We start from the raw sequence: 24514 nt of genomic DNA, 5'->3' as shown, positions 1-24514 counted from the left end.
TGACACAGAATTTGATATTGCAACTGGGGTTGCAATTGTTGAGGCAACTTAGGTATGTCTGATTACAGTTGGAATATTCAAGATTCATTGTGAGTGATGATTAAAGCTTCAACTGTCTTTATGGTTGGTAAAACTTGTCAAGTCTGTCAGTCTGAGTGGCATGTGTGAGGCCTTGTGTTTGTACAACCGCTAAATATATAAATATATAATGTTATGGTAATTATCAGAAACACATAGGCATAACGAGGTTTATTACAAAGTGATGAAAAGGATACTGTACAGTGGCTAGTCCACAAAACATGTAGCCATGTCTCTTTATTTGAGTGCCCCGTCATAGGAGTCCGTTTTCTCTCACTTCAGCACTCCTGAGTCGTCCGTTTTCTCTTAATCTTAGAGTGCACCAAAGACTTTGTTATTTCTTAGTAGTGACACAGAATTTGAAATTGCAACCCCAATTGCAACTGGGACAATCCCAGAACCAGAAATTTGATATGGACAGTTCAGATTTCGTCCGATTTATCCGAAATCCGGATTAAAGGGGTCCGAATTAACGAGGGTCGACTGTACTGTACAATTCATTAATATGTAGAATATTAAAACACACAAGAGGATAAGATATGACATTGTTGTCAGTGTTTACACTCAATGTATACGTGCGCAGTCCAGGAAACATAGTCCTTTATCTTAAGAATGTGTTCAAAAGATTCATTATTGTTTATGAGTGACATTATTACTGAATATGTATTTGATTGAATTAATGTTTATATATGTGAAATGAACAATGCAATTCATTAATAATACGTAGAATATTAAAACACACAAGAGGAGACAAGACGGCATTGTTTTCGTGAGTAACGATGGTTCTACGTAAGAAACTGAAGAAAATAAGACCCTAGTTATAGCTGTAGTGAACTTAATTTAAAAAAATTGAATACCTGTATGTATGTTTTAAGTAATGCTATTCAATGTTAATAAATGGAACACTAGGAGTAGCTAACCAATAATGGTAAAGAAATAAGGCGAGATGATTGGGAACGCTAATGTATGAACAGTAAGTGCGTACATGTGAAAACATATCGTCATTTCTCAACATATGAATATGAAAGCAACACCTATTTACTGTTCATATATGTTTTAAATAATATTTACGAATGTAAAACTAAAATTCTATTCACCAATAGTGGTAAAATTTAAAACATAAGGACAGCCAATGAATATTGTGCGAGTTTTTACTCAGATGACGAAGTCATGAGGTTCAACTCTGGCTGAAGCTGTAGGTTCAACTCTGGCTGAAGCTGTAGCTTTCCATAAAGCTGTTGCTGAAACTGTTACTGAACCTGAAGTTGATGTTGAAGCTGCTTATGATGCTGAATTTGATGGTGTAGCTAAAGTTGATGGTTTGGGCCTTCAAATAATAAAGCTCTCGAAAGAACCTTGCACAGCTGCTTTCTTTCTCATTATAAATCTTTATGAAGACGTCATTTGCGTTTATTTAGATTTTAATGCATCCACTTCAGAAAATATGTCCATTGCTTGCTCCATATAATATCCACAAACCTTTCACCTTTTTCATATCGTTTTAAAACATCTAGTTTCTCGGCTAAGCTGACACTTTCTATTAGCTTTTGAAACAACACTACCATCACTTGCTCATGTTGAATAGGGATGCAAAAATGCTGTAAGAAACCTGAGAAAGTTTCTCTCCAGTTCCTGTTCCAGATGCATGAAAACAAAAGGTCCGCCAAGCTCCGACTGTTGTTTACCACTCATTACCCAGGCTGCTTCTTTGCGTAAGGCGCTCTTCATTTTTTTAGTAATTCTTTCTTTTTATAATACATATTGGGATATAGTTATTATTTATATGAAAATGTAATTTTATTTTATTTTTATTAGATTTTGGTAGTAAATACGAATGTAATAAGATGTAAACTGAATTGGGTCCTAAATTATCTAGGGTTTCAAATATGAAAAGTTGTTGGTCGAACCGTTGTTATCTGAGGCTTCCCTGTGTTGTCTTTAATTTCCTCAATTTTGTCCGCTTTATTTACATAAATTCCTCACATTTTGGTAAGTATATTAACAATTTATTACATAACACACTGGGGGCACAAGATTTTTAAAAAATACCTTGACCCTCCCCCCCTTCCCCCCCTATAATTTTTCTCCTCAAATTTGTGTGATTCGTGTGGGTCGACCTGGAAGCTAAAAAAAATCCGGAAATCTGGAGAAAAAAAAACGTAAAACCACACTCCTGATCCACCTACAGTATTCTCGCTGACACCATCTGTAGGATCATCGAGGCTGCCATCATCCATGAACAACTAAGTTGGACTGGCCAAATGGCCATGTTCCTCACATGGACGACAATAGAGTGCCAAAGCAGCTACTTTACAGTTACCTAACGAATGGTAAACGTAATGCTGGCAAGCAACAGAAAAGGAATAATGAGAGTCTAAAGACAAGACTGAAAAAGTGCCAAATCGATCTCCTCATTTGGGAGATGATCACTCCACACTGTAACGTTTGGAGGAACCACACGAGAAGGTGTCAATACTTTCAAGTTAGCCCATTGGCATACTGTGGCAAACAAGTGCCAGCGCAGAAAAGATGCTGCTGCAGCCCCTCCCACACTAGATGTAGCCCTCTGCATGGGCAACATCTGTGGACAGCCCTGCTGGTCCTGTATCAGTCTCTCGAGTCACCTCAGAGCTCATCAACAAAGGTGACATCTTTAATAACTCATATCATTGTATCATAACTGGATGATCATCGTACTTGTTTCCGAGTGACAGTAAAGTAATACAGGTTGACAACCCTTTATCCGAAATTCCGAAAACCCGAAAGCTCTGAAAACCGAAAGTTTTTTTTGTGGAGCAATTTTTTTTTATTTTTTAAACAGGGATTAGCCCACCCAGACTTAGATCACTGACCCACATCGGGGCCTGGGGGGTAGGGGGGGGGGCGAAAATGTGATAGTAATAATAATAATTATTCATAGTAAATAAAAAATTTAATAAAAAATACTGTACACCAAAATAAAATAATAATGATAACAATAATAATAATAATAATAATAAAATATAATAATAAAATTAATAATAATAATAATAATAATAATAATAATCATAATAATAATAATCATAATAATAATAATAATAATAATAATAATAATAATAATAATAATAATAATAATAATAATAATAATACTGTATTAATAAAATAATAATAATAATAATAATAATAATAATACTGTATTAATAAAATAATAATAATAATAATAATCATAATAATAATAATAAAGAAATACAAGAATGAAAAAAGATAAAAAGTGAGAAACACGACCTAGACCAGGGGTGGGCAACCTTTTTGAGTGTGTGTGCCAAAATCGACCAAATCTTTGATACAAAATTTTCTCTCGTGCCAACCAAAATTTCCGGGTCACATATTAATTGGTATCTTTTACGTAATGGGAGAACCTTTTCAAATAATCAGAAATCACACCGGGGTGGTAAAATCAGAGAGTTTTGTAAGAGTGATTTTATAAATCATGGGATATTGAATGAATGTAAAAATTAGTGACAGAATTTTTACTTAGTGGTTGTTCTTCCCTGTTGTTAGCGTGGATGTTTTATATTAGCATTTCAGTGTAAATCTAGTTGTCATATACATCCACACAATTTAAAGACGTTATTTTTAGCATCAGCAAAAGAGTAAACAATATTTTTGATTTGTTTATCAGATCATTCAGCCATTAGTTTTTGTAAACTTTTTTCAGTACATTACAATACCAAGCTCAATATCGATTTACTCGACTAAAACACAATAAAAGGATATAAAACTAAAGATATTCTTTTATTGATTCTTAATCCTTTATGAATGATGCATAAAAACCACAGAGAAAATATAAAAGTTATTTTACCTACAAAAATACACACTGTATTATATTAAACAAAAGCGAATCCTAAATATTTTTAACAGAATACATCAAATGAAAATTAGAGAACGAATAATTGTGAACCTTTTCTTTATTTAGAATCAATGAGACTTCTGCTGCTGCATCCCTGATGATAGATAATTTATATCCGGTTTATATTTTGTAACCTTGAGAGATATACATGCGCTGCTAGTTTCATCAGTAAGGCTACTTCTATTATGAGACTTAACAGAGTTCATCACTGAGAACAATGATTCACAAGAATATGTAGATGAAAAAATGGATAGTAATGTTGTTGCAAGTTTTTTTAAACAGACAAAAGTTTCTGGAATAGTATTCCAAGTCCTCAGTACCTCGTTTTCGGCATTTCTCTCTCTTACTCCCTTCTCTAATTGATCCTTTTCAATACTTTCCAAGTCAGCTCTAAGCTCAACAAATTTCTGCCTCCAAATTGAGCTAGTTTGAAATTCAATCAATTGCATTTCAAAATCATCCATATCTATCCATGAAAACTTCTGCAAGTTTAGTTCATCCAGTTTTATACTGTCTGGAAACTTAATGAATTTTGCAGTCTCTTCTAATTCTCTGAACCTAGCAAATCTTGTTGAGAACTGCTCAACAGTTGACTCAATGATGTTTACAAATAGCTTCTGAAGACACTGGCAGTCTGTTTTGTCATCCTTTGTGAGATCATTGATGTATTTCTTTAGGTTTGGAAAGTATCTAAATCTTTCACTATCTACATCCCTCTTAAAAACTCCTAGTTTCATTTCAAATGCCTTTATGTAATCAAACATAACATCAAGTGTCTTACCAGAGCCTTGTAATTTAACATTTAAGTCATTTAAATGTTCACATAAATCTGCAAAAAACATTAGTTTACAAACCCACACGATGTCAGACATTTCTTTATAAGACATTTGTTGGTTAATCAGAAAGAGATTTATCTCATCCATGCATTCAACAAATCGTTTCAAAACAAATCCTCGACTAAGCCAACGAACATTGTTGTACATTGTTAGTCCTTTGTACACCGAATCCACTTCATTCAATAAATTCCGAAATTGTCTTTTATTTAAGGCACGTGCAGAAATGTAATTAACAACCTTGGTGACTGTTTGCATCACTTCTTGAAGTTCCCTTAGACCAGCTTTAGCACATAAAGCCTCCTCATGTATGATGCAATGAAAACCTATCAGCGGATGACCAACATGTTTTGCAAACAGATTTACAAATCCTGCTTCCTTACCAATCATACTGGGTGCACCATCTGTTGTGACGGATACTACTTTTGAAATGTCAATTTGTCGAATAGATAATTCGTTCACAACTGCTTTACATATGTCAGCCCCAGTGGTACGCTCAGGTAGTGTTACAGGGTTAATCATCTCTTCGCATACCTCATCATCCCTACAAAATCGAGAAAAAATTGCTAGCCTAGCTGATGATGTAATATCTGTGCTTTCATCAACACAAATAGAAAAGAACTTACATGAAGCTAAATCCTTTGTTAATTGGTCAGTTGTATTCATTTCCATCTTAAGTATCCTATCCTAAACTGTTTTTCTACTCACAGACAAATCTTTAATGCGCTGAATAATCTTGTCCTTTTCTGAAAGGTTATCAAAAAGGAAAGGAGCACATTCTAGCCATGCTTCTTTAATATACTCCCCATCACTGAGTGGCTTTCCATGTTGGGCAATAACTTTTGAAACCTCAAAACCAGCAGCAACTAAGTTGGAACTTGGCCTACCTGAAATAAATTTCATCAAAACATCAGACTGTTTTTTTGTCTTAATCATTTCACGAGAAATTAATTCTCTTCGTTCTTGCTCAGTTACATTACTTAAGTTTTTATGAACAGTTTCAAAATGTCTCTTCACAGAAGAAGTCCTACAAACAACTGATTCAGAACATAAAATGCATAATGCTTTATTATCTTTCTTAATCATGCCAAATTTTTCAGTCCAGTATTCTTTAAATTCTCTAATATCCTCTTCATTTGTATGACATCGTTTCTTGGCTGGTGGTCGTGACATTCTGTACAATCTGTAAATAAGGGGTAGAAAGCAATCATATGATGTGTAAAAAAATAATTGCTCTCTTCGCACACTTTCCAACTTTAAGTTATACTTACTTTTAACACCAACAGCTATTTCATGATTTTTGTGTGGTTATATAGTAGAATGCGTTAATACAAAACTATTTTCTTTTGTAACACTTTTGGTAGAAATGCATAATAACCGAGACATTAATTTATAAATTATTAAAAATATAAATAAAGAAATAAATCTGTATATATATATATATATTCTGTATTCACATAGTATTATAGTAGAATGCTTAATACAAGATTATTTTCTTCTATAACACCTTTGGCCAAAATGCACAATACCTGAGTTATTATTTTATGAAGCATTATTATAAAAAAATAATATCTCGGTTATTATACATTTTGGCCAAAAGTGTTACAAAAGAAAATAGTCTTGTATTAATGTATTCTACTATATAACCACACGAAAAACATGAAATAGCTGTTGGTGTTAAAAGTAAATATAACCAAAACCGGTTCATGGGGTGTAAAAATGTGGACAGAGACTTGTGGACTCAGACATTCTCTTCACAATCACTCTCTGCATACATATACCAAGGTTTATGAAAATCAGTTGGTGGATAATAAAAAAAATAAAAAATAAAATAAATTGGTACAATTATAGGCATGCCTACACAATGCAAATCAACGAGAAAGGCATGCATGCTATCTGATCACGTGCAGATAACACTTCATAATCCTGAATATTAATAATACATTTCCCTTAGCTTTAATAATAACTTATGTTTATGGCACATACAGTATGCTGAAGAACAGGCTTCATTAACCTCTTTTGGACCTTCTGACCAGTGTGCCAGATATGTCACGCTCCATAAATATACTCACTACCAACAAGTTCATAAAATTTTCAGCAAAGGTTTGCTTTACTCACTTAAGCGGGGTGAGATCCATTATTCAGCTTAAAAAAGGTCACATTTTAGGGGCAAAATTTAAATCGCCTTGCTAAGGTAAGTTGCGCCAAATTTTCCTTGTGCACAGGAGTATACAGATTCAGCAGTGTCTTAGGAACATCGATAAATTTATGGGTAAGCATGACAAACACTATGACAGCTGATAATTTGGACAGTAAATAATAACTTACTTGCACGTGGTCAGCGATTCTCCCTCTTGCTATGTTTACTTTGCTGGTTCACACTTCACACATTCACCACCAGAGGAACAATGATTAGAGAGAACGGATATGCATGTGACATTTATGGGACACTGAGCAAAAAAGCCATGTTCCCTTCCATGAAAGTTAAGACACCTTTTAAGTTAATGTGCCATATAATGACCCAGTGATCTAAAAGAGGTTGACTTTTGATATAATGTTTTCAATGCAATCTCTGATAGCCAGATAATTATTACAGATCTTGGTGTAATATTTGTTTTTCTTTTAATTAAATTTAAACATTCATATAGCTGAACTTGGATTTTGCTAACCGATAAATTCTTTGCGAAACTGCAAAACTCGAAAAAATATATAAAATATTAATGATGGTAAAGGAGTCACACCACGTCTGGCCGCATGGCTAATTATTTAACAACAGAACGGCAAACAATCTTTCCACCCGCTGCCGCCAAGGCGGCATGCGGTTGCCATATAAAGGTTTTTTTTTATTATTATTATTATATTTTGGCCCCCCAGGCCCAATGTGGGTCAGTGACTTGTGCCCAGGTGGACTAAAAAAAAAAAAAAAATTATGAAAACCGAAAAATTCCGAAATCCGAAATGCCTCTGGCCCCGAGGATTTCGGATATGAGATTGTCAACCTGTAGTAGTAATAGTTATGCGCCACAGGTTCATGTCTCCAAAGAACCCTGCCGATAACGAAAGTACAGAAGCTATGGGATTTATTCTAATTGGTTCCAGGCACCCAAGACCCAACCCCAAGTTTCCCATTTTAAGACCATTTATACCCATTAAATATATATATAATGTTATGGTAAATATCATAAACACACATAGGCATGGCTAGGTTTATTACAAAGTGATGAAAAGGGTACGCTTAATACTGTAGTCCACAAAACATGTAGCTATGCTTGTTTTATTTGGTTCCCCGTCATACGAGTTCGTTTTCTCTCACATCAGGACGCCTGAGTCCTCCGTTTTCTCTCTTAATCTTAGAGTGCACCAGAAACTTTACTATTTTTAGCAATGCCACAGAATTTGAAATTGCAACCCCAATTGCAACTTGCAATTGTTGAGGCAACTAGATATGTCTGATTACAGCAAATGTGATATTGTCAATTTGTAGGTGAAAGATTTTATCCTCAATAGATGTAGGTTAACATTTCACCTGTAGGCAAATGCTTAGAAAAGCCTAAGGAAGGAAGGAAGCATATTCCTTTAACACATAATATCTGACCAGTATGGGCAGGATCATCGTGTCTCCGTCAGGGGGTCGTGGAGTGGTGTTCCAGCAGGCGTCACGTGTTTTCTTTTTTTTGGGGCGAAGCATGGACGATATGCGATGACGTTGTTCGGACGGACGCTAATCAAGATATATATATATATATATATATATATATATATATATAGTATATATATATATATATATATATATATATATATATATATATATATATATATATATATATATATGACTTCGTATTTTCTTTCTTTTCCTAGTGGTTATCAGCATATACCTAGATCAATGCTAATCTACAGTGATTTACTTGCATATATATATATATATATATATATATATATATATATATATATATATATATATATATATATATATATATATATATACACACACAGTTGTACCCTGCTTAACGAAGTCAATTGAACCTACAGGGTACTGCATTAAGTGAAAAACTACAAGTATGAACAACAGAACATATGGGATTAATTCCAATAGAGACTGGCCTGACTCCAAACTCCACTTTTTGACGACACACAACTATAAGCAAAAATATTATCTTAACTTTATGATGGTATGCACACACAATTAATAATTAAGAGAAATATCAATAATATTAGGTTTTTTAACACTTACATGAGTAGAAAAGATGGCTGGGCACACGGGGATGGGGGGTTGGTTCCGAGGCAGAGGGCAGATTATTGGCCCTCACCTGTATCACTTGTATCAACTGTATCACTATCCACCACAGAGGCTTGCAGGGCCTCTTTGTCAAACCCCTCAAAGTCCATATAAGTCCATATCCTCACTATAATTATCACTATCACTGACTTGGAGGAGGATGTAGGTTAAAAGACATGTTAAGTTATAACAGTTAGTACAGACACCGCTTTCATCACTGAGACACAATGGCCACATTTAACACTGACCAACAATCAAACTGCACTTGGGCTACTGAGAATGTCACAGATCGCGGGGGACACTGAGAAATTACATTAAGCACTGAACATATTTCTAGTAAAAATTCGCGCCTACCACGACGAGAGACATTCACTTGAGCTGTAACGGAGACACACTAGGACACTTTTCACGCTACTAAACAGGAACTTCTTATTACGCACTTTTGAACTAACGAGCCAGGTGCTATGGCTAACGGGGGAGGGCACGGGTTTACTTTAAGTACACTGTTACCAATAACAAGGACGAGGAGGGCGTGGGTTAACTTCATAGTTTGCTGCCACCAATATAATGAGACAGAACACAATGAGAGGAAGAATATAAATAAGTAAGAATAGAGAGTAGGAATGTAAAGATAGGAAACTTTGTAGCGTGGCCTGGATGTTATTTACTCAGCGTCAATACGCTTATCTTATCTCGTATGTCAATACACATATATTACTTCTTAAAGGGACAACTTGTTAAACACCTCTTGGATACAACTATTTATTAATTCACTCAATGACATGGACACATCACTATTATATCGGGGTACTAACACATTATGTTTTACGTTACTCGACACTGACTCTCGGACACACCTGAATGAATACACTTCCCACAGTAGGTAACTCACCCTAGGACGTTCTGACAAGACTCACGTGTTGTACCCTGACGTGGGCCCAGTGAGTGCTGGCTGGGCTGCCTCCTATCGGAGAATCTGCTTAGCTGGCGATGCCGTGGTCTGGTCGGGAAGTCTCCCTCCCAACCTGGGGAGGGGACGTGCGTGACTCTGCTTAGTGAACCGAGTGACGACCCGAACGGGAGGGAGATGACAGCAACCAGAATGAGAATCAGTATGACCAGAATAATGCGTGGACGGGACTGCAGGGCCTTTATATGGGGGAGGAACAGCCGGCGTTTTGACCTCTGCCAATTAACACTAAACTGGTTTGATCTGGATAGCTGTGTGCAGGTGTGGTCCTGGCCAGGTGTCTTGGTTAGGTGCGGTTGTAGGTCACCCGGCTCACGTCATTAGCGGGCGAGGTCAAGTCCCTTGGGTCGACCTGAGGTGTGTCCACCCGGAATGTGGTGGTACCACGAGGTCTGTAGTGTACTTGCTGTTATATGCGGCATAATTCTGGGCTGTATGGTTTGGTCTGATAATCAATCATTACATATACATATATATACATATATATACACAGGTTGTCCCATAAATTTCCATACATAGGAAAAATAAATTTTATATGAAAATCCATTTTTATTTATATAATATGCTCTACATGACTACCATTCTGTTGAAAACACTCTTCAATGCGTGTCCTCCAATGCTGAAGAACACGTTGAAGCACAGCTGGAGTTATGCTTGTAATGGCGTTGGTGATACGTTGTATGGAAACTTATGGGACACCCTGTATATATATATATATATATATATATATATATATATATATATATATATATATATATATATATATATATATATATATATATATATATATATATATATATATATAATATATATATATATATATATATATATATATATATATATCTATATCTATATATATATATATACATATATATATATATATATATATATATATATATATATATATATATATATATATATATATATATATATATATATATATGTAAGTCAGAATTTACTGGACTTGGGGTTTATTAAAGATTATAAGATGGTAATGGCAGTGAGCATGCCCTAGGGAAAATCCAAACCAGCACAAGAACACTTAAATCTACTAAACCAAATGAATTGTCAGTGACCCGTGGAAGGATAGCGTCTGTGACTGGGATGAATGAGACACACTGTAAATTTGAACACTTATATTCCCTCCAACACAAACACAATCAAATAATGGTACACCAATATGCGCACCCTTAACTTGAACTTAAAACACTACTCTGGGGAATAAAGTTACATGATATAGAAATTATTAGAAACTCAGGCAACAATAAATTTGAAGTATTAAAAATGTTGCTTGCACATAAAACAGGCCTTAAGGGCTTTCACAAAATAATATCAGTCATAGAAATAGTATTAAAATAAGAAACTAAATACTCTACAATGAATAGGCTTTAAGGGCTTTCAACAAAATAATATCAGTCACTGAGAAATGGCAATAAAAATAGAAATTAAATACTCTACAATGAATAGGCCTTAAGGGCTTTCAACAAAAATATCAGTCACTGAGAAATGGTAATAAAATAAAATTAAATACTCTACAATGAATAGGCCTTAAGGGCACTCAACAAAATTATATCACCCCAACAGATGCACACTTCCTAACCTAACTTAACCACTACTCTGGGGAACAAAGGTTATACCTGAGATCAGAATTATGAAGAAAAATTAGATGCATTAAAAGAATCAAATCACAGTATCACTCTGGTTCCACTTAATGACACAAACATTCAAAAACACTACTATCAAAATTATTTAAGAAATATTAAACTACACACGTCAAGATAATATCAGTAACAGATTAATGGTATTAACTACACCCAAATATATTCACTATTATTAATATGTTATGGGTCCGCAATACTAGTGAACCATGCTCCACAACTCAACATACACCGTAATAAGGAGATAAAATGTTTCTCTAGGTATCTCTAGAGTCCTAGACTCATGGTCTCAGTGTGTGACCATTAATTTACTCAGATAGCCTCAGTGCTCCCAGTGCGTCCATAAAGTGGAAGGGTAGGCCAATCAGACCTTGTACAGTTGAAGCTTTAGCCGGTGCAGAAGGTTTCACTAAGCTGCTCGAGACATGTGGTGTTGTGAGCGAGGAGGAGGGCTGCTGACCTTGATCGTCCCGTCGTCAGCTGCGCGCAGACGGCTAGATTCCTCAAGAGATCGCTTTGATCCCGCTAAACAGTGACAGGCCTACACTGGTCGGTCCAATGGCGACAATCGCCACCCTCAATCATCAACGGCAGTCTCAGCGGCAATCAATCGCAGTCAAACTCCGGTCCTCTCGGTCAAGTGGGTTCTGACGGAAACCTGAAATGAACTCACTGTTAGCTCCAGTTTACTTTTCCTGCCCTATCTAACCCTGTCTGAGATCGAATGAGACTTACTTGTTATACTGCAAAGCTGCACAGGTGACTAGGCCACGTGACTATTTCTGTGACTGACGCGAGGACGTATTGTTTGCCTGACTGCTCCCGTGACTGAGGACCAGCCAGCGTTGCGTCTCCTCTCAGGCGTTAAGCAGGCCTACGTTGACATATTTTCCGTCTAACTAATAACTCCTTGGGACACCGTAACACTATTCAGACTGATAAACGATCTATAATAATTTCAAATTCAATAATAGTCCCTAACTTCATGAATACATCATTATTAATTCGGCAAATTACATTTAATATCACTTAGGCCTAGTTCCATAACCTCTCGCTATGGTAGGGGCGCTCTCTTCCCTCAGACGACCTTGAACTCAGTATCGCTAATGGCAGAGATTTGAAATTTCTGAATATTACATATATATATATATATATATATATATATATATATATATATATATATATATATATATATATATATATAGATATAGATATAGATATAGATATATATATATATATATATATATATATATATATATATATATATATATATATATATATATATATATATATATTTCATTAGCAATAAACATGCGGACTTCTACACACAATCAACACCTCAACCAGGATTCGAACCCACTGCACACAAGCCTATATATATATATATATATATATATATATATATATATATATATATATATATATATATATATATATATATATATATATATATATATATATATATATATATATACAGTGGTCCCTCAGTTTACCAGCGCCTTGGTTAACGAGATTTCGGTTAACGAGTTACCATTCCATAAGATTCTTAACTTCGGTTAACGAGTAGTCCCTCGATTTACGAGTTCCTTACGAGCCGACCTCAACATGTTTTTGCTTGCATTTGGATGTCCACCAGCTGTAGTACAGTCGCCCCTCGTTAATTCGGACCCCTTTAATCCGGATTTCAAATAAAGCGGACGAAATCTGAACTGTCCGTATCAAATTTCTGGTTCTGGATTGTCCCAGTTGCAATTGGGGTTGCAATTTCAAATTCTGTGTCATCACTAAGGATTAACAAAGTCTCTGGTGGACTCTAAGATTAAGAGAGAAAACGGACTCCTATGACGGGGCACTCAAATAAACATACATACACATAACTACATGTTTAGTGGACCCCAAATTTTTTGGCAAAAATTTGGGGGTCGACCTCTAAACGGGTAATAGTTTCGTTAGGTTGAAAAATATTTACCAGTAACTTCCAGTAAACAATGTAAACGACGCACCACCAGCTGTGAGTAGGCTATCGGTACAGTTGCCAGGGCAAATCTCTTGCGTCATCATAACAAGCCCAAAGTAGCCAAATGCATGGTATGGTAGCACAGGACGATGTAAAACATAAAGTATTAATTTTTTAAAGTATATTTATAGATACATAATTTTTGTTCATTGCATTTGAAACATCAATCTTTGTTAATTAAATTTGAAACAAAAGGAAACTACGATACCGTATTTCTAAATACCGGGTATTTTCATTAAAATATTACATCACAAGTATATTTTACCTTAACTGTGACTGAATGAATATATTCTCTGAAGTAAATATGGAAATGTAATATTTTTGCTGAAATTACGTACATATTACAGTGGAAAGTGGGATAAAATCATGACGAAAACAATGACTTGCGCTTTTTTTCGTTGTTCAAAAGATTTTACCGTAATCGCTTTTCGAATGGTTTTCAGTTAAAAAACTGTTGTATACAATAATATTCCCTCCTTATGGACTTGAATAAATACTATCTGTGTTTCAGTGTAAAGTGTCGTAATACACCTTTTTTCAATTGCAATTGAACAATGTTACTTTTGGTTTCAACATCTTCGAATGGAATCAACATTCTTACACTTGATTAATAACAATCTTTACTTTCCGTTCAACAATCGTCCAAAACTTTTCAACAGTCGTTTAACACGTGACAATGTTTACTTGCTTTCAACAATCGTCTCATTCTTCATTGACAATTCACTAATACTTTCAACATTTTACAAAACTAAGTAACAATCTTTAAAACATCATAACTATGCAAAAAGTTTATGTTTTGGTGTTTTTCGTAGATCGAAGACTAGTTGATCTAATACGAACTTTTGAAGCAAGTAACGAATCACCGAGTCGAGATGGTGTGCTACACACTCAGTATTTTCATTACGAGTGTGCAGCTTCTCCCGTATACAGTTCGTCGCCGAGCCCCTCCAGCATGCCACGGAGGCACCGAATAACAAGTGCTACAGATCGCGAGCGCATTATCGAGGCCTACAGAGCCGAACAAGATTTCCTCGTAGTTGCAGCAGCCCTTGGATTTCAGCGCACCACGGCATACTCCATTGTGCGAGTATACCAACGCGAAAACAGGGTTGAAGCGGCTCACACAGGAGGCAGACACAAGATCATCGACAATGAAACTCTGGATCTAATAGTGATGCTGCTTGAAGCAAACCCTATGATGACCTTGAGAGAGATAAAGGAGGAGGTCATGGATATATTTCCTACGAAACCACATTTCAGTGAGGTAACGCTTTCGCGTTATTTGGAGGGGGAGCTGATATCACTGAAAATGTCCCCTGACTCCCCAGCAGAAAGAAATTCTCCCTCAGTAAAGGAGGCGAGACACGCGTACGCTACGTGGATGCTGGCGACGGGTCTACAGCAGCAACTAGTATACATTGATGAGACAGGTATGTAATTATGTAACCACTTATCAACTATCTGTAGTATGTACTACATAATTACTTAAGTAAACTGTATGTAAAGAGTGAGTACTTAATATTGATCTCAGTTTGATGCATCGTACAACTTTCCTTGTGTTAATGTTTAATTTCATTACAGTATGACTACATACACTGATGTTTCATTTCCAGGGTTCAATCTGTGGACCAAGAGGACGTACGGCAGGGCAAGATGCGGGGAGCGTGTGCATCGCGCCTTTGGTGGACAGTGTGGCAGAAACACGACAGTGATTGCTGCGATAGCTGAATACTGTGGAATACTCTATCACGAAATTCACTATGGTTCAGTGACGAAGGAAGTATTCAGTGATTTCATCGCATCACTTGCAGCAATAATCGGAGACGCAAGATCCATACTTGTTCTAGACAACGCTCCAATTCACAACGGTATCGCAGCAGTCTATCCTGAGCTGAATTTTAAATTTCTCCCTCCATACTCTCCTTGTTTGAACCCCATAGAAAACTGTTTCTCTGTGTTTAAATCATACCTGAAGCAGTACCTCCACCGTGAAGCTCCACGGTGAAACGCGGCCCAAGTCAGGCAAGAAGGAGTGACTCTTAATGCACTGAGGGAGAACATTTTGCAAGTTGGCGTGGAATTTGCACTGCCTAGTGTCACGGAACATGTTGTGTCGCAGAACTATAACCATGTTAACACCTACTTGGTTCAATGTATTGAGCGCCGAGACATCTTCAATTGATATACAGTACTAGAGTATAACCTACTGCCTTACCGTTTGTTCCACTTGAAACAATTCACAACAAAAACCTTCTATACACTCATGGGTTCTTTTTTACCTGACAGGTTACTATTCGTGAGGCAGAGGAGGAAGGCAAGTCAACGGGATGCTGATATGACACTCCTCTCCCCAATCCCACTACCCCTCCCATCCTCACCTACCTCCATCCCTACCTTACAGCCAGGCAGAAACAACCCACCAAGGTGTACGAGGCCTTTACTTTGAATTGCTTTGTGGAAGTATCATGACACCAATGTATTTAGCTATTAGTTTAAGGCCCTTTTTTCTTTGTTTCTTTTTAAGCAATCGTATGTTTTATGTAGCTACTACATACTAAAGACTAAAGACATTACATAATTACATATGCTTATACCAGAATTCATTGTGTTGTTGATGTTTGTGTAAGTATACTCAAAAATTAAATATTCATGGCTGTTACTGATTTTAAAGATTGTTGAATAAATTCTTTTCAATGATGATTGTTTCAGTCGCATTGTTGAAAAGTTTGGTTGACTGTTGAAAGCAATCGGAGATATGTGGCTGTTGAAAGGTTTTGTAAATTGTCAAATCAAAATAACTGATTGTTGAATGGATTCGGAAAATAGTTGAAAGCAAATAGAAATTTGTCATTCCAAAATCTTGATTGTTAAAGGCAAGTGGTCAATTGTTCAATTGCAAATGAAAGAAGGTGTAATAAATGGTAAACAATTTGCCTTCGGCACTCGGTGTTTCAGGCATGGCAAGCCTCAGTTTATAGGATGTAGAGTGTTTTTACGGAAGGTTTTGTTGTTCCAATACCCTCAAAAACTTGGGTTGAACTATAAACGAGGAATATCATAAATTAACGATTTTTGGGTAAAAACATCAGGGTCGACCTATAAACGAGGGAGGGTTATAGACGAGTCCATACCAAATTTATGGTTTTGGGATTGTCCGATAGATGGGTCACGCGGCGGCCTTGTGCGCGCGTGAGTCACGCCAGTCATTGTTGACCTAGCGCCATATTCGAGTATCAGTGTTGTGATGCCCTGCAATTTTCGTTGATATTTCAGTGATTAGGCATCTTTCAGCCTTGTATTTTACATCATGTCTTCAAGGGGGAGTAAAACGCCGAAGAGGAAGTATGTGACCCTTTCTGTGAACCAGAAACTGGAACTTATAAGGAAGTTAGAGGCTGGTGCTTCGGTGTCTAGAGTTTGTGATGAGTATGGTGTTAAAAAACAAACAGTTTCGGACATACGCAAGGCTAAGGACAAACTCATTGCATTTTCTTTGAAATATAATGTTGATGCAACTTCTAAATCATCATCTGTTGGTGCAAGGAAGCGTATGAGAGTGGCAAAAGCTACAAATCTTGAGGAGGCAGTGACGAAGTGGTTTGTGCAGCAACGATCCTGTGGTAATGTCGTCCGTGGTGTAGAAATACAAGCTGCTGCTGTTAAGCTAGCAAGTCATATGGGCATCGAGAATTTCGAAGCTAGTGACGGGTGGTTATGGCGATTTAGAAATCGCCATGGAATGTGTAATAAAATTACGCATGGTGAAGCTGGTAGCGCACCCACCAAGGGCATCGAACCATTCAGAGACAGGCTGAAGGACTTAATTAAGAGTGAAGGGCTCCTGATTTCCCAAGTCTATAATGTGGATGAAACTGGGTTGTATTGGCGGTCCCTACCCCGGAATACCCAAGCTTTCAAGAATGAAGCCTCCTCACCTGGTCGTAAAGTAAGTAAGGAACGATTTTCGGCATTGTGTTGTGCGAACGCAGACGGTATGCACCGTTTAAAGTTAGTGGTGGTGGGGAGGTCAGCACGCCCGCATATTTTGAAAGACATGATGCATCATCTACCAGTGCATTATTACCACTCCAAGAAATCGTGGTTCAACATGCAAATCTTTAGTGATTGGTTTTTCTCGCATTTCATTCCTTCAGTGCGAAAATATCAAGAAGATGTCCTCAAACTTCCTGCTGCTGAGGTGAAGGCGCTACTAATTTTGGACAATGCACCTGCTCACCCAGGTGCTGACAAGCTTGTCAGTAATGATGGTAAAACAAGATGCGTGTTCTTGCCACCCAATGTTCCCTCCCTGATCCAGCCAATGGATCAGGGTATAATTGTAGCCTGCAAGAGAATATACCAACGAAGATATCTGGACGAAGTTCTTGCGATTATAGAAGAAGAGGAAGATCTTACGGAAGGCACACGAGGACAAAGAACTGTTAATAACGTCAAGAACTACAACCTCAAGTCTGCAATATTTAACTTAGCAGCTTCATGGAAGGCACTGAAGACTACCACTCTAGCCAATGCTTGGAAAAAACTTTGTACAATGTGGAGGTAGAATATGATTTCGAAGGATTCGAGGCAAGGGACTTTCATCATATCCTTAAGAGGGCGGGCGAAAATGATATCACAGAAGACGACATCAGAAACTGGCTAGAAGACACAGAGGGTGACCCTGGATACCAAGTCTTAACAGAAGAAGAAATAGCGGATGAAGTTCTCGTTGGTGACAGCAGAGATAGTGAAGATGGGGAAGACGAAGAACCATTGCCCAAGAAACCCAAACTCTCTGTTATACGAGAATCCCTTGATAATGTCATTTCGTTCATTGAATTGTCAGCAGAAACTGATGATGTTCAGCATTACTATCAACATATTAGAGTCCAGAGGCAGCATCATCAAGGTAAACTACTGAAACTAGACTCATTCTTCAAGCCAGTTCGTCCCAACCCTGCTGCAGCTGTTGAGCCTGCTGCTGACTCAGGCCATCCTCAGTCACCTCAGCCTTCTACGAGTGGGGGACAAGGACCAGTGGAGCATCATAGCTCTACTGACTCCGAATAACACGTTATCACCTCTACCCCCCCACCTCCACCACATCAAGCTCATCTGTCATCTACCAAAGGTAAATGAAATTAACATATTGTAATGTTTTATATAGCTGGTTATATGATGTTTATAGTACAGTATTTCCTGTATTTTTGTTACTGTGTATCATGTTCAGCATACAGTGTATATACGGTATACTATATTTCCTAACCTAACCTAAATTGGTTAATTCGGACATTCGGCTAAAACGGACACCCCCCCCCCCCTATTAGTCCGAATTATCGAGGGTCGACTGTATTTGTCCGCCAATACAGTAATCGGTTCTAGGGCTGATATTCTTTGCCATTTTAGTAAATATCAAGAAGTTTATACTATTCAATAATTTTAAAAGTTTAATATTAAATTTTTTTAGTAATTTTAACAAATATTGAACATAATTGAAGGTAAGGAAACTAGTTTTGTGCGCCCCATCCAGCCTGTCAACACACCAAACAGGCGTCAGTCTTTGTGTCTTTTCAGTGGAGGTAACATCTTGCTTGAGACACTCTTCAACTAAATGCTTTTTTTCTGTGTTTGCAAGCAAATTATTGGTCATTTTGAAATTTATTTTACATATTGACAATATATAATGCAGTGCAGTGTTGATTAAAAGAAAATAATCTTGAATTACACCAAGAGAACTAAAATTTTATGGGTGAAATGGCGCCATGGGGTGACTTCTCTTCCACCCCAATGCCTTCTCTTCTCCCTTCTCCTCCACCCCCATTCTAATTCCCATCATCATCATCATCACCCAGGAACCTTCTACATACACACCTCAAAGTAAGTGTACTTTTCTACCCTTTTTGTTGAATTTTGGCAATTTTCGTGGAGCTGGAACCAATTACCCAAAAACCCATTGAAACAATGGTTTCAGTTAACGAGTTTTTTGGTTAACGAACAACCTGCTGGAATGAATTGTGCTCGTTAACCGAGGGACCACTGTGTGTGTGTATATATATATATATATATATATATATATATATATATATATATATATATATATATATATATATATATATATATATATATATATATATATATATATATTATTTTTTATTTATTTTTTCTTAACAGGGATTAGCCCACCCGGGCACAGGTCACTGACCCACATCGGGGCCTGGGGGGCGATAATGTAGACTTTATTTAATATTAACCGACCTTTTGGACTATCCGTCGGCCCCTTCCCCCCATATGTGGGCGGTTAATTGAGGCTTTACTGTATGTCAGGGTGGTCGTAAGTCGAGTAGGTCGTAAATCGAGGAGTACCTGCATATTATCAATATGTTAACTAAATTTCAGAATGACTAATAATTTTAATATAAAAAATGCAAAAATATTAAAGAACACAACCTTCTTGATATTTACTCCACTGGAAATGAATGTAAACATAGAACAGATTACTGAATTGGCAGACTAGCCCATCAGCTGATCAGCTGATGCTCACAACAAAACGTGTGTAAGGCTTTGTTAAGGATTTCTAATTAATCCGAAATTTTTGTTCGTTAACCGAGCGATATATATATATATATATATATATATATATATATATATATATATATATATATATATATATATATATATATATATATATATATATATATATATATATATATATATATATATATATATATATACACATATGAGTCTGGATTTACGCGGTTTTGGTTTACGCCTTTTGTCATTTATACGGTGCCTTGCCAGAATTGAAATGCTTGATTTATGCGGTAAATTTGGTCATTTACGCGGAGAGTAGCTGGCGGTCCTGCCTCGCCACGCCATTTTTGGATTCAAACCTCCCACCATGCTTGGGTAAGCGGCGTGAGTAGGTTGCGCAGTGTATGTCTCTGTTGCGTTATCGGTGACGTCATATGATGTATCGGACTGTGATTGGGCCACGCATCCTTACCTTTCTCCGCCGCTAGCTGTGATTGGTTTAATGTAATATGACGTGCCCTGCCACGGGAGGGAAGAAGGCGCTTGACCTAGCCGCGTCAATTACTCTCCTCCCAGTCACTCCGTGTAAACTGTGTTCTATTGTTCCGATAATCTCGTAAAAATGGCTTCCACCACAGAAAAACCTTGCATTACTCGGACCCAGCTGCCCTAAGCCAAAGAAGATATGACGTGCCCTAAGTTACGAAGTGAAGTACAAGATCATACAAGATTAAAAAAAGACAGGTTGATTTGGCACGCCAGCATGGCGTGAACGAATCTACGATCAGGACGATCAAAGAGGATGCAGCCAAGATAAAAGAACACATGAACATCACAAAGTCTGCAGGTGCTTCACTGGTGAAGTACTGCCAGAACAAAGGGCTGCTCAAGACGGAGAATTTACTTGTGAGCTACTTGATTCGTCAGGCAAGACGGAACATGGCGGTCGGTTCAAGAGTACGCACGTGAACTGTACGTAGCAGTGGCAGGTAAGATGGGAATTGCAGAGCCCAAACCCTTCAATGCTTCCTCTGGGTGGCTGCAAGGGTTTAAGAATTGGAACAAGATCACCAACATTAACATTGATGGTGAAGGAGCGAGTGCTGACCGTGTTGTGGCTAGTGATTTTCCTCCATTTTTACGAGAAGTTATAGAGGAAGGACAGTACACCGACGACCAGGTGTTCAACATGGATGAATCCGGTCTGTTTTGGAAAAAGCTACCTTCCAAGACCTTCGTTGTCAAGTCTGCCAGCAAGTGTCGGGGCCGGAAGTTGCAGAAGGAGCGAATCACCGTTTTGTTTACCACCAATGCCTCCGGTACCTGTAAACTTAAGTTATCGGTGATCCACACAGCCCGCAAGCCGCACGCCTACAAGAACATGACCAAGCTAAATGTCCACTGGCTAATCACACATACTGTAAGGCGTGAATGTTCTCTGCTCTGTACCTCTCCTGGTTTGACGACTGTTTCGTTCCCAACGTCAAGAAATTCTGCGAGCAACAGAATTTTCCATTCAACATTTTGTTGCTCCTTGGCAACGCACCAGGACACTCGCCCCTACTGTTTGATCGTCACCCCAACGTAAAAGTGGTCTTCCTTCCTTCCAACACTACATCATTAATACAGCCCATGGATCAGGAGTTGATATGCAATGTTATGCCTGCATTCTCTACAAAGAAGTTTAAGCTCCTGAACAAACACAGAAGGGTTGATCATTGTTTTAAAAGGGTTAAAAAAAATCCTTACATTCTCAAACCAGGCAAATTCGTACACTTACGAATATTTTGACTCTGCCCTATCGCAATGAATTTGTCCCGTTAGTTAGGTCCCTTAAATTACAAAATATTAATGTTGTTTTCAAGTATGACTCAACCAATACCAATATGTTAATAAAAAATAGTCCAAGTTCGAATGTAAATGGAAGTGTTTATTGTATTCCATGTAGCAAATGTAATGGTAATTATGTAGGACAGACAGGAAAAACATTGCAGCTCAGAATCAAACAACATAAGTACAATATCAAAACAGCATCTGAAAGCAGTGCCCTGTTCGTTCATGTTAGGAATAATAATCATCCTATTGCTTGGGAAAAAAGCTTAGAAGTATTCAAATCATCTAGTGTCACAGAAAGACTTCTGGTTGAAGCTAGTTTGATTAAGGAACTAAAATCAATAAACCTTAGTGATGGTCAGTTCAAAACTGATATGTTACATAAATTTATTTGTCAGTGGCCCAAGGTTAAAAATGCTTTGGAAACCTTGGCGCTAGATGTAGGATAGTTATTTAGTGGGTCCCTTATTTTTGACCTGACCTGACCTGACTAGTCACGTCGCCCCCTTTCTCTTAAGCTCCTCTACGTGTGTGTTGGTGTTGGTGTGGGGATTCGTGAATGACATCATTATGACCTGACTTCATGTTTAATAAGGTCATCCTGTATATTTAAGCCTCTCTCTGTCCATGTAATCCAGTTGCCTCTGAACATGTCTTCAATAAAGACGAAAGCTAAGGTGCTCCGTTGCTTCCCTTTTCCCCGTGTTATTTTATCAAGATATATATACCGTATATATATATATATATATATATATATATATATATATATATATATATATATATATATATATATATATATATATATATATATATATATATATATATATATATATATATATATATATATATATATATATATATATATATATATATATATATTATACACACATACAGTGAACCCTCACTTTACGCGGTCAATTGAACCCACGGCGGCCCGCGTAAAGTGAACAACATAACATATGGGATTAATTGAAATAGAGACCGGGCCGACCCCCTAACTCCACTTTTTCAGACACAATACCTACGTTGTAGTAAAAATAACTTCTTAATTTTATGATGGTATGCACACACAATTAATAATTAAGAGAAATATCAATAATATTAGGTTTTTTAACACTTACATTAGTAGAAAAGATTTCTGGGCACACGGGGATGGGGGGGTTGGTTCCGAGGCAGAAGGCAGATTATTGGCCCTTACCTGTATCACTTGTATCAATTGTATCACTATCCACCACAGAGGCTTGCAGGGCCTCTTTGTCAAACCCCTCAAAGTCCATATAAGTCCGTATCCTCACTATCACTGACTTAGGCCGGCTGTGGTGGGTGGCGGGTGAAGAACTAGGTAATGTTTTGATGACTGGGCGACCTTGTGCGCACCCTGCTCGCTCCGCTCTCCACGTAAAAGGGTACACACACTGTGGAAAGTGAGCATTCCGTGTTCGGCAGGGTCCCGCATAAACGTGGAAACGCGTAAAGTGGGACCGCGTAAAGCGAGGGTTGACTATATATATATATATATATATATATATATATATATATATATATATATATATATATATATATATATATATATATATATATATATATATATATATATATATATATATATATATATATATATATATATATATATATATATATATATATATATATATATATATATATATATATATATATATATATATATATATATATATATATATATATATACAGTAGTACCCCGAATTATGCGGTCAATTGAACCCACAGGGTACCGCGGAAAGTGAAATCCGCGTAAAGTGAACAGCAAAACATATGGGATTAGTTCCAATAGAGACTGGCCCGACCTCCAAACTCCACTTTTTGACGACACACAACTATGTTGTAGTAAAAATATTATCTTAACTTTATGATGGTATACACACACAATTAATATAGAAGAGTTTAGGTAAGGAAAAATAAAGGTTAAGTTAGGAAAAATAAAGGTTAGGTTAGGAAAACTAAAGGTTGGGTGTAACACTTACGTTAGTAGAAGAGATGGGTCGGCATACGGGGATGGAGGCTGGTTCTGAGGCAGAGGGCAGATTACTGGCCCTCAGGTGAATCACCATTACTAGGTGAATCACCATCACTATCAGTCATAGTTGTCAGGGCCTCCCTGACAAATCCCTCAAAGTCACTTTCACTGTCACTGGCTCTGGCTGGCTGTGGTGGGTTGCGGGCGAAGAACTCGGTAATGCTTTTTTGACGGCTAGTGTTGATGTTGTCTTGATACACCTTGATGTACGGCTCCATAGCCTGCACCAGCCGGGTATGGAAGACTTCATTGCGGTCATCGTCAGGGTCTTTGGAAAGGAAGAGCTTTAATTTCTCTGCACACTTGATGGCATTCTTAATATTACTATGCGTTAGTTTGTGTTCTTCTCGGATTGACGCATCACCTTCCTCTT

General features: G+C 37.1%; 2 protein-coding genes across 5 annotated transcripts; one reads left to right on the top strand and one right to left on the bottom strand.

Moving 5' to 3' along the window:
• Positions 1-3845: 3845 nt before the first annotated feature.
• On the bottom strand, positions 3846-24109 carry LOC121854878 (general transcription factor II-I repeat domain-containing protein 2A-like). Of its 4 annotated transcripts, none has more exons than XM_042349681.1 (2): positions 24089-24109; positions 3846-5983 (listed from the first exon to the last, which is right to left on the bottom strand). In XM_042349681.1, the coding sequence occupies exon 2, from the start codon at positions 5470-5472 to the stop codon at positions 4036-4038; it is 1437 nt and encodes a 478-aa protein (XP_042205615.1). In that variant the 5' UTR covers positions 5473-5983; positions 24089-24109; the 3' UTR covers positions 3846-4035. The 4 variants fall into 4 exon arrangements, with proteins under 4 accessions (XP_042205615.1, XP_042205616.1, XP_042205613.1 ...); XM_042349682.1 differs by lacking the exon at positions 24089-24109 and adding an exon at positions 6919-7348; XM_042349679.1 differs by lacking the exon at positions 24089-24109 and adding an exon at positions 6919-7343.
• Positions 14557-16016, top strand: LOC121854879. The gene is made up of 2 exons (XM_042349683.1): positions 14557-15151; positions 15335-16016. Exons 1-2 carry the CDS (start codon positions 14674-14676, stop codon positions 15724-15726), a joined length of 870 nt encoding a protein of 289 aa, XP_042205617.1. The 5' UTR covers positions 14557-14673; the 3' UTR covers positions 15727-16016.
• Positions 24110-24514: the final 405 nt, after the last annotated feature.

The sequence above is a fragment of the Homarus americanus genome, unplaced genomic scaffold, assembly GCF_018991925.1.
Source record: "Homarus americanus isolate GMGI-L3 unplaced genomic scaffold, GMGI_Hamer_2.0 scaffold45783, whole genome shotgun sequence".
Classification (NCBI taxonomy): Eukaryota; Metazoa; Arthropoda; class Malacostraca; order Decapoda; family Nephropidae; genus Homarus; species Homarus americanus.
The sequence above is the reverse complement of the archived record's forward strand: the minus strand, read 5'-3'. Positions and strand labels throughout refer to the sequence as shown.

What these genes read in the sequence shown, in the direction of transcription:
- LOC121854878 (XM_042349681.1), bottom strand. Translation starts at nt 5,472, where the DNA reads ATGGAAATGAATACAACTGACCAATTAACAAAGGATTTAGCTTCATGT.
- LOC121854879 (XM_042349683.1), top strand. Translation starts at nt 14,674, where the DNA reads ATGCCACGGAGGCACCGAATAACAAGTGCTACAGATCGCGAGCGCATT. An exon ending in AGTATACATTGATGAGACAG is followed by an intron (nt 15,152 to 15,334) that starts GTATGTAATTAT and finishes TTTCATTTCCAG; the next exon opens with GGTTCAATCTGTGGACCAAG.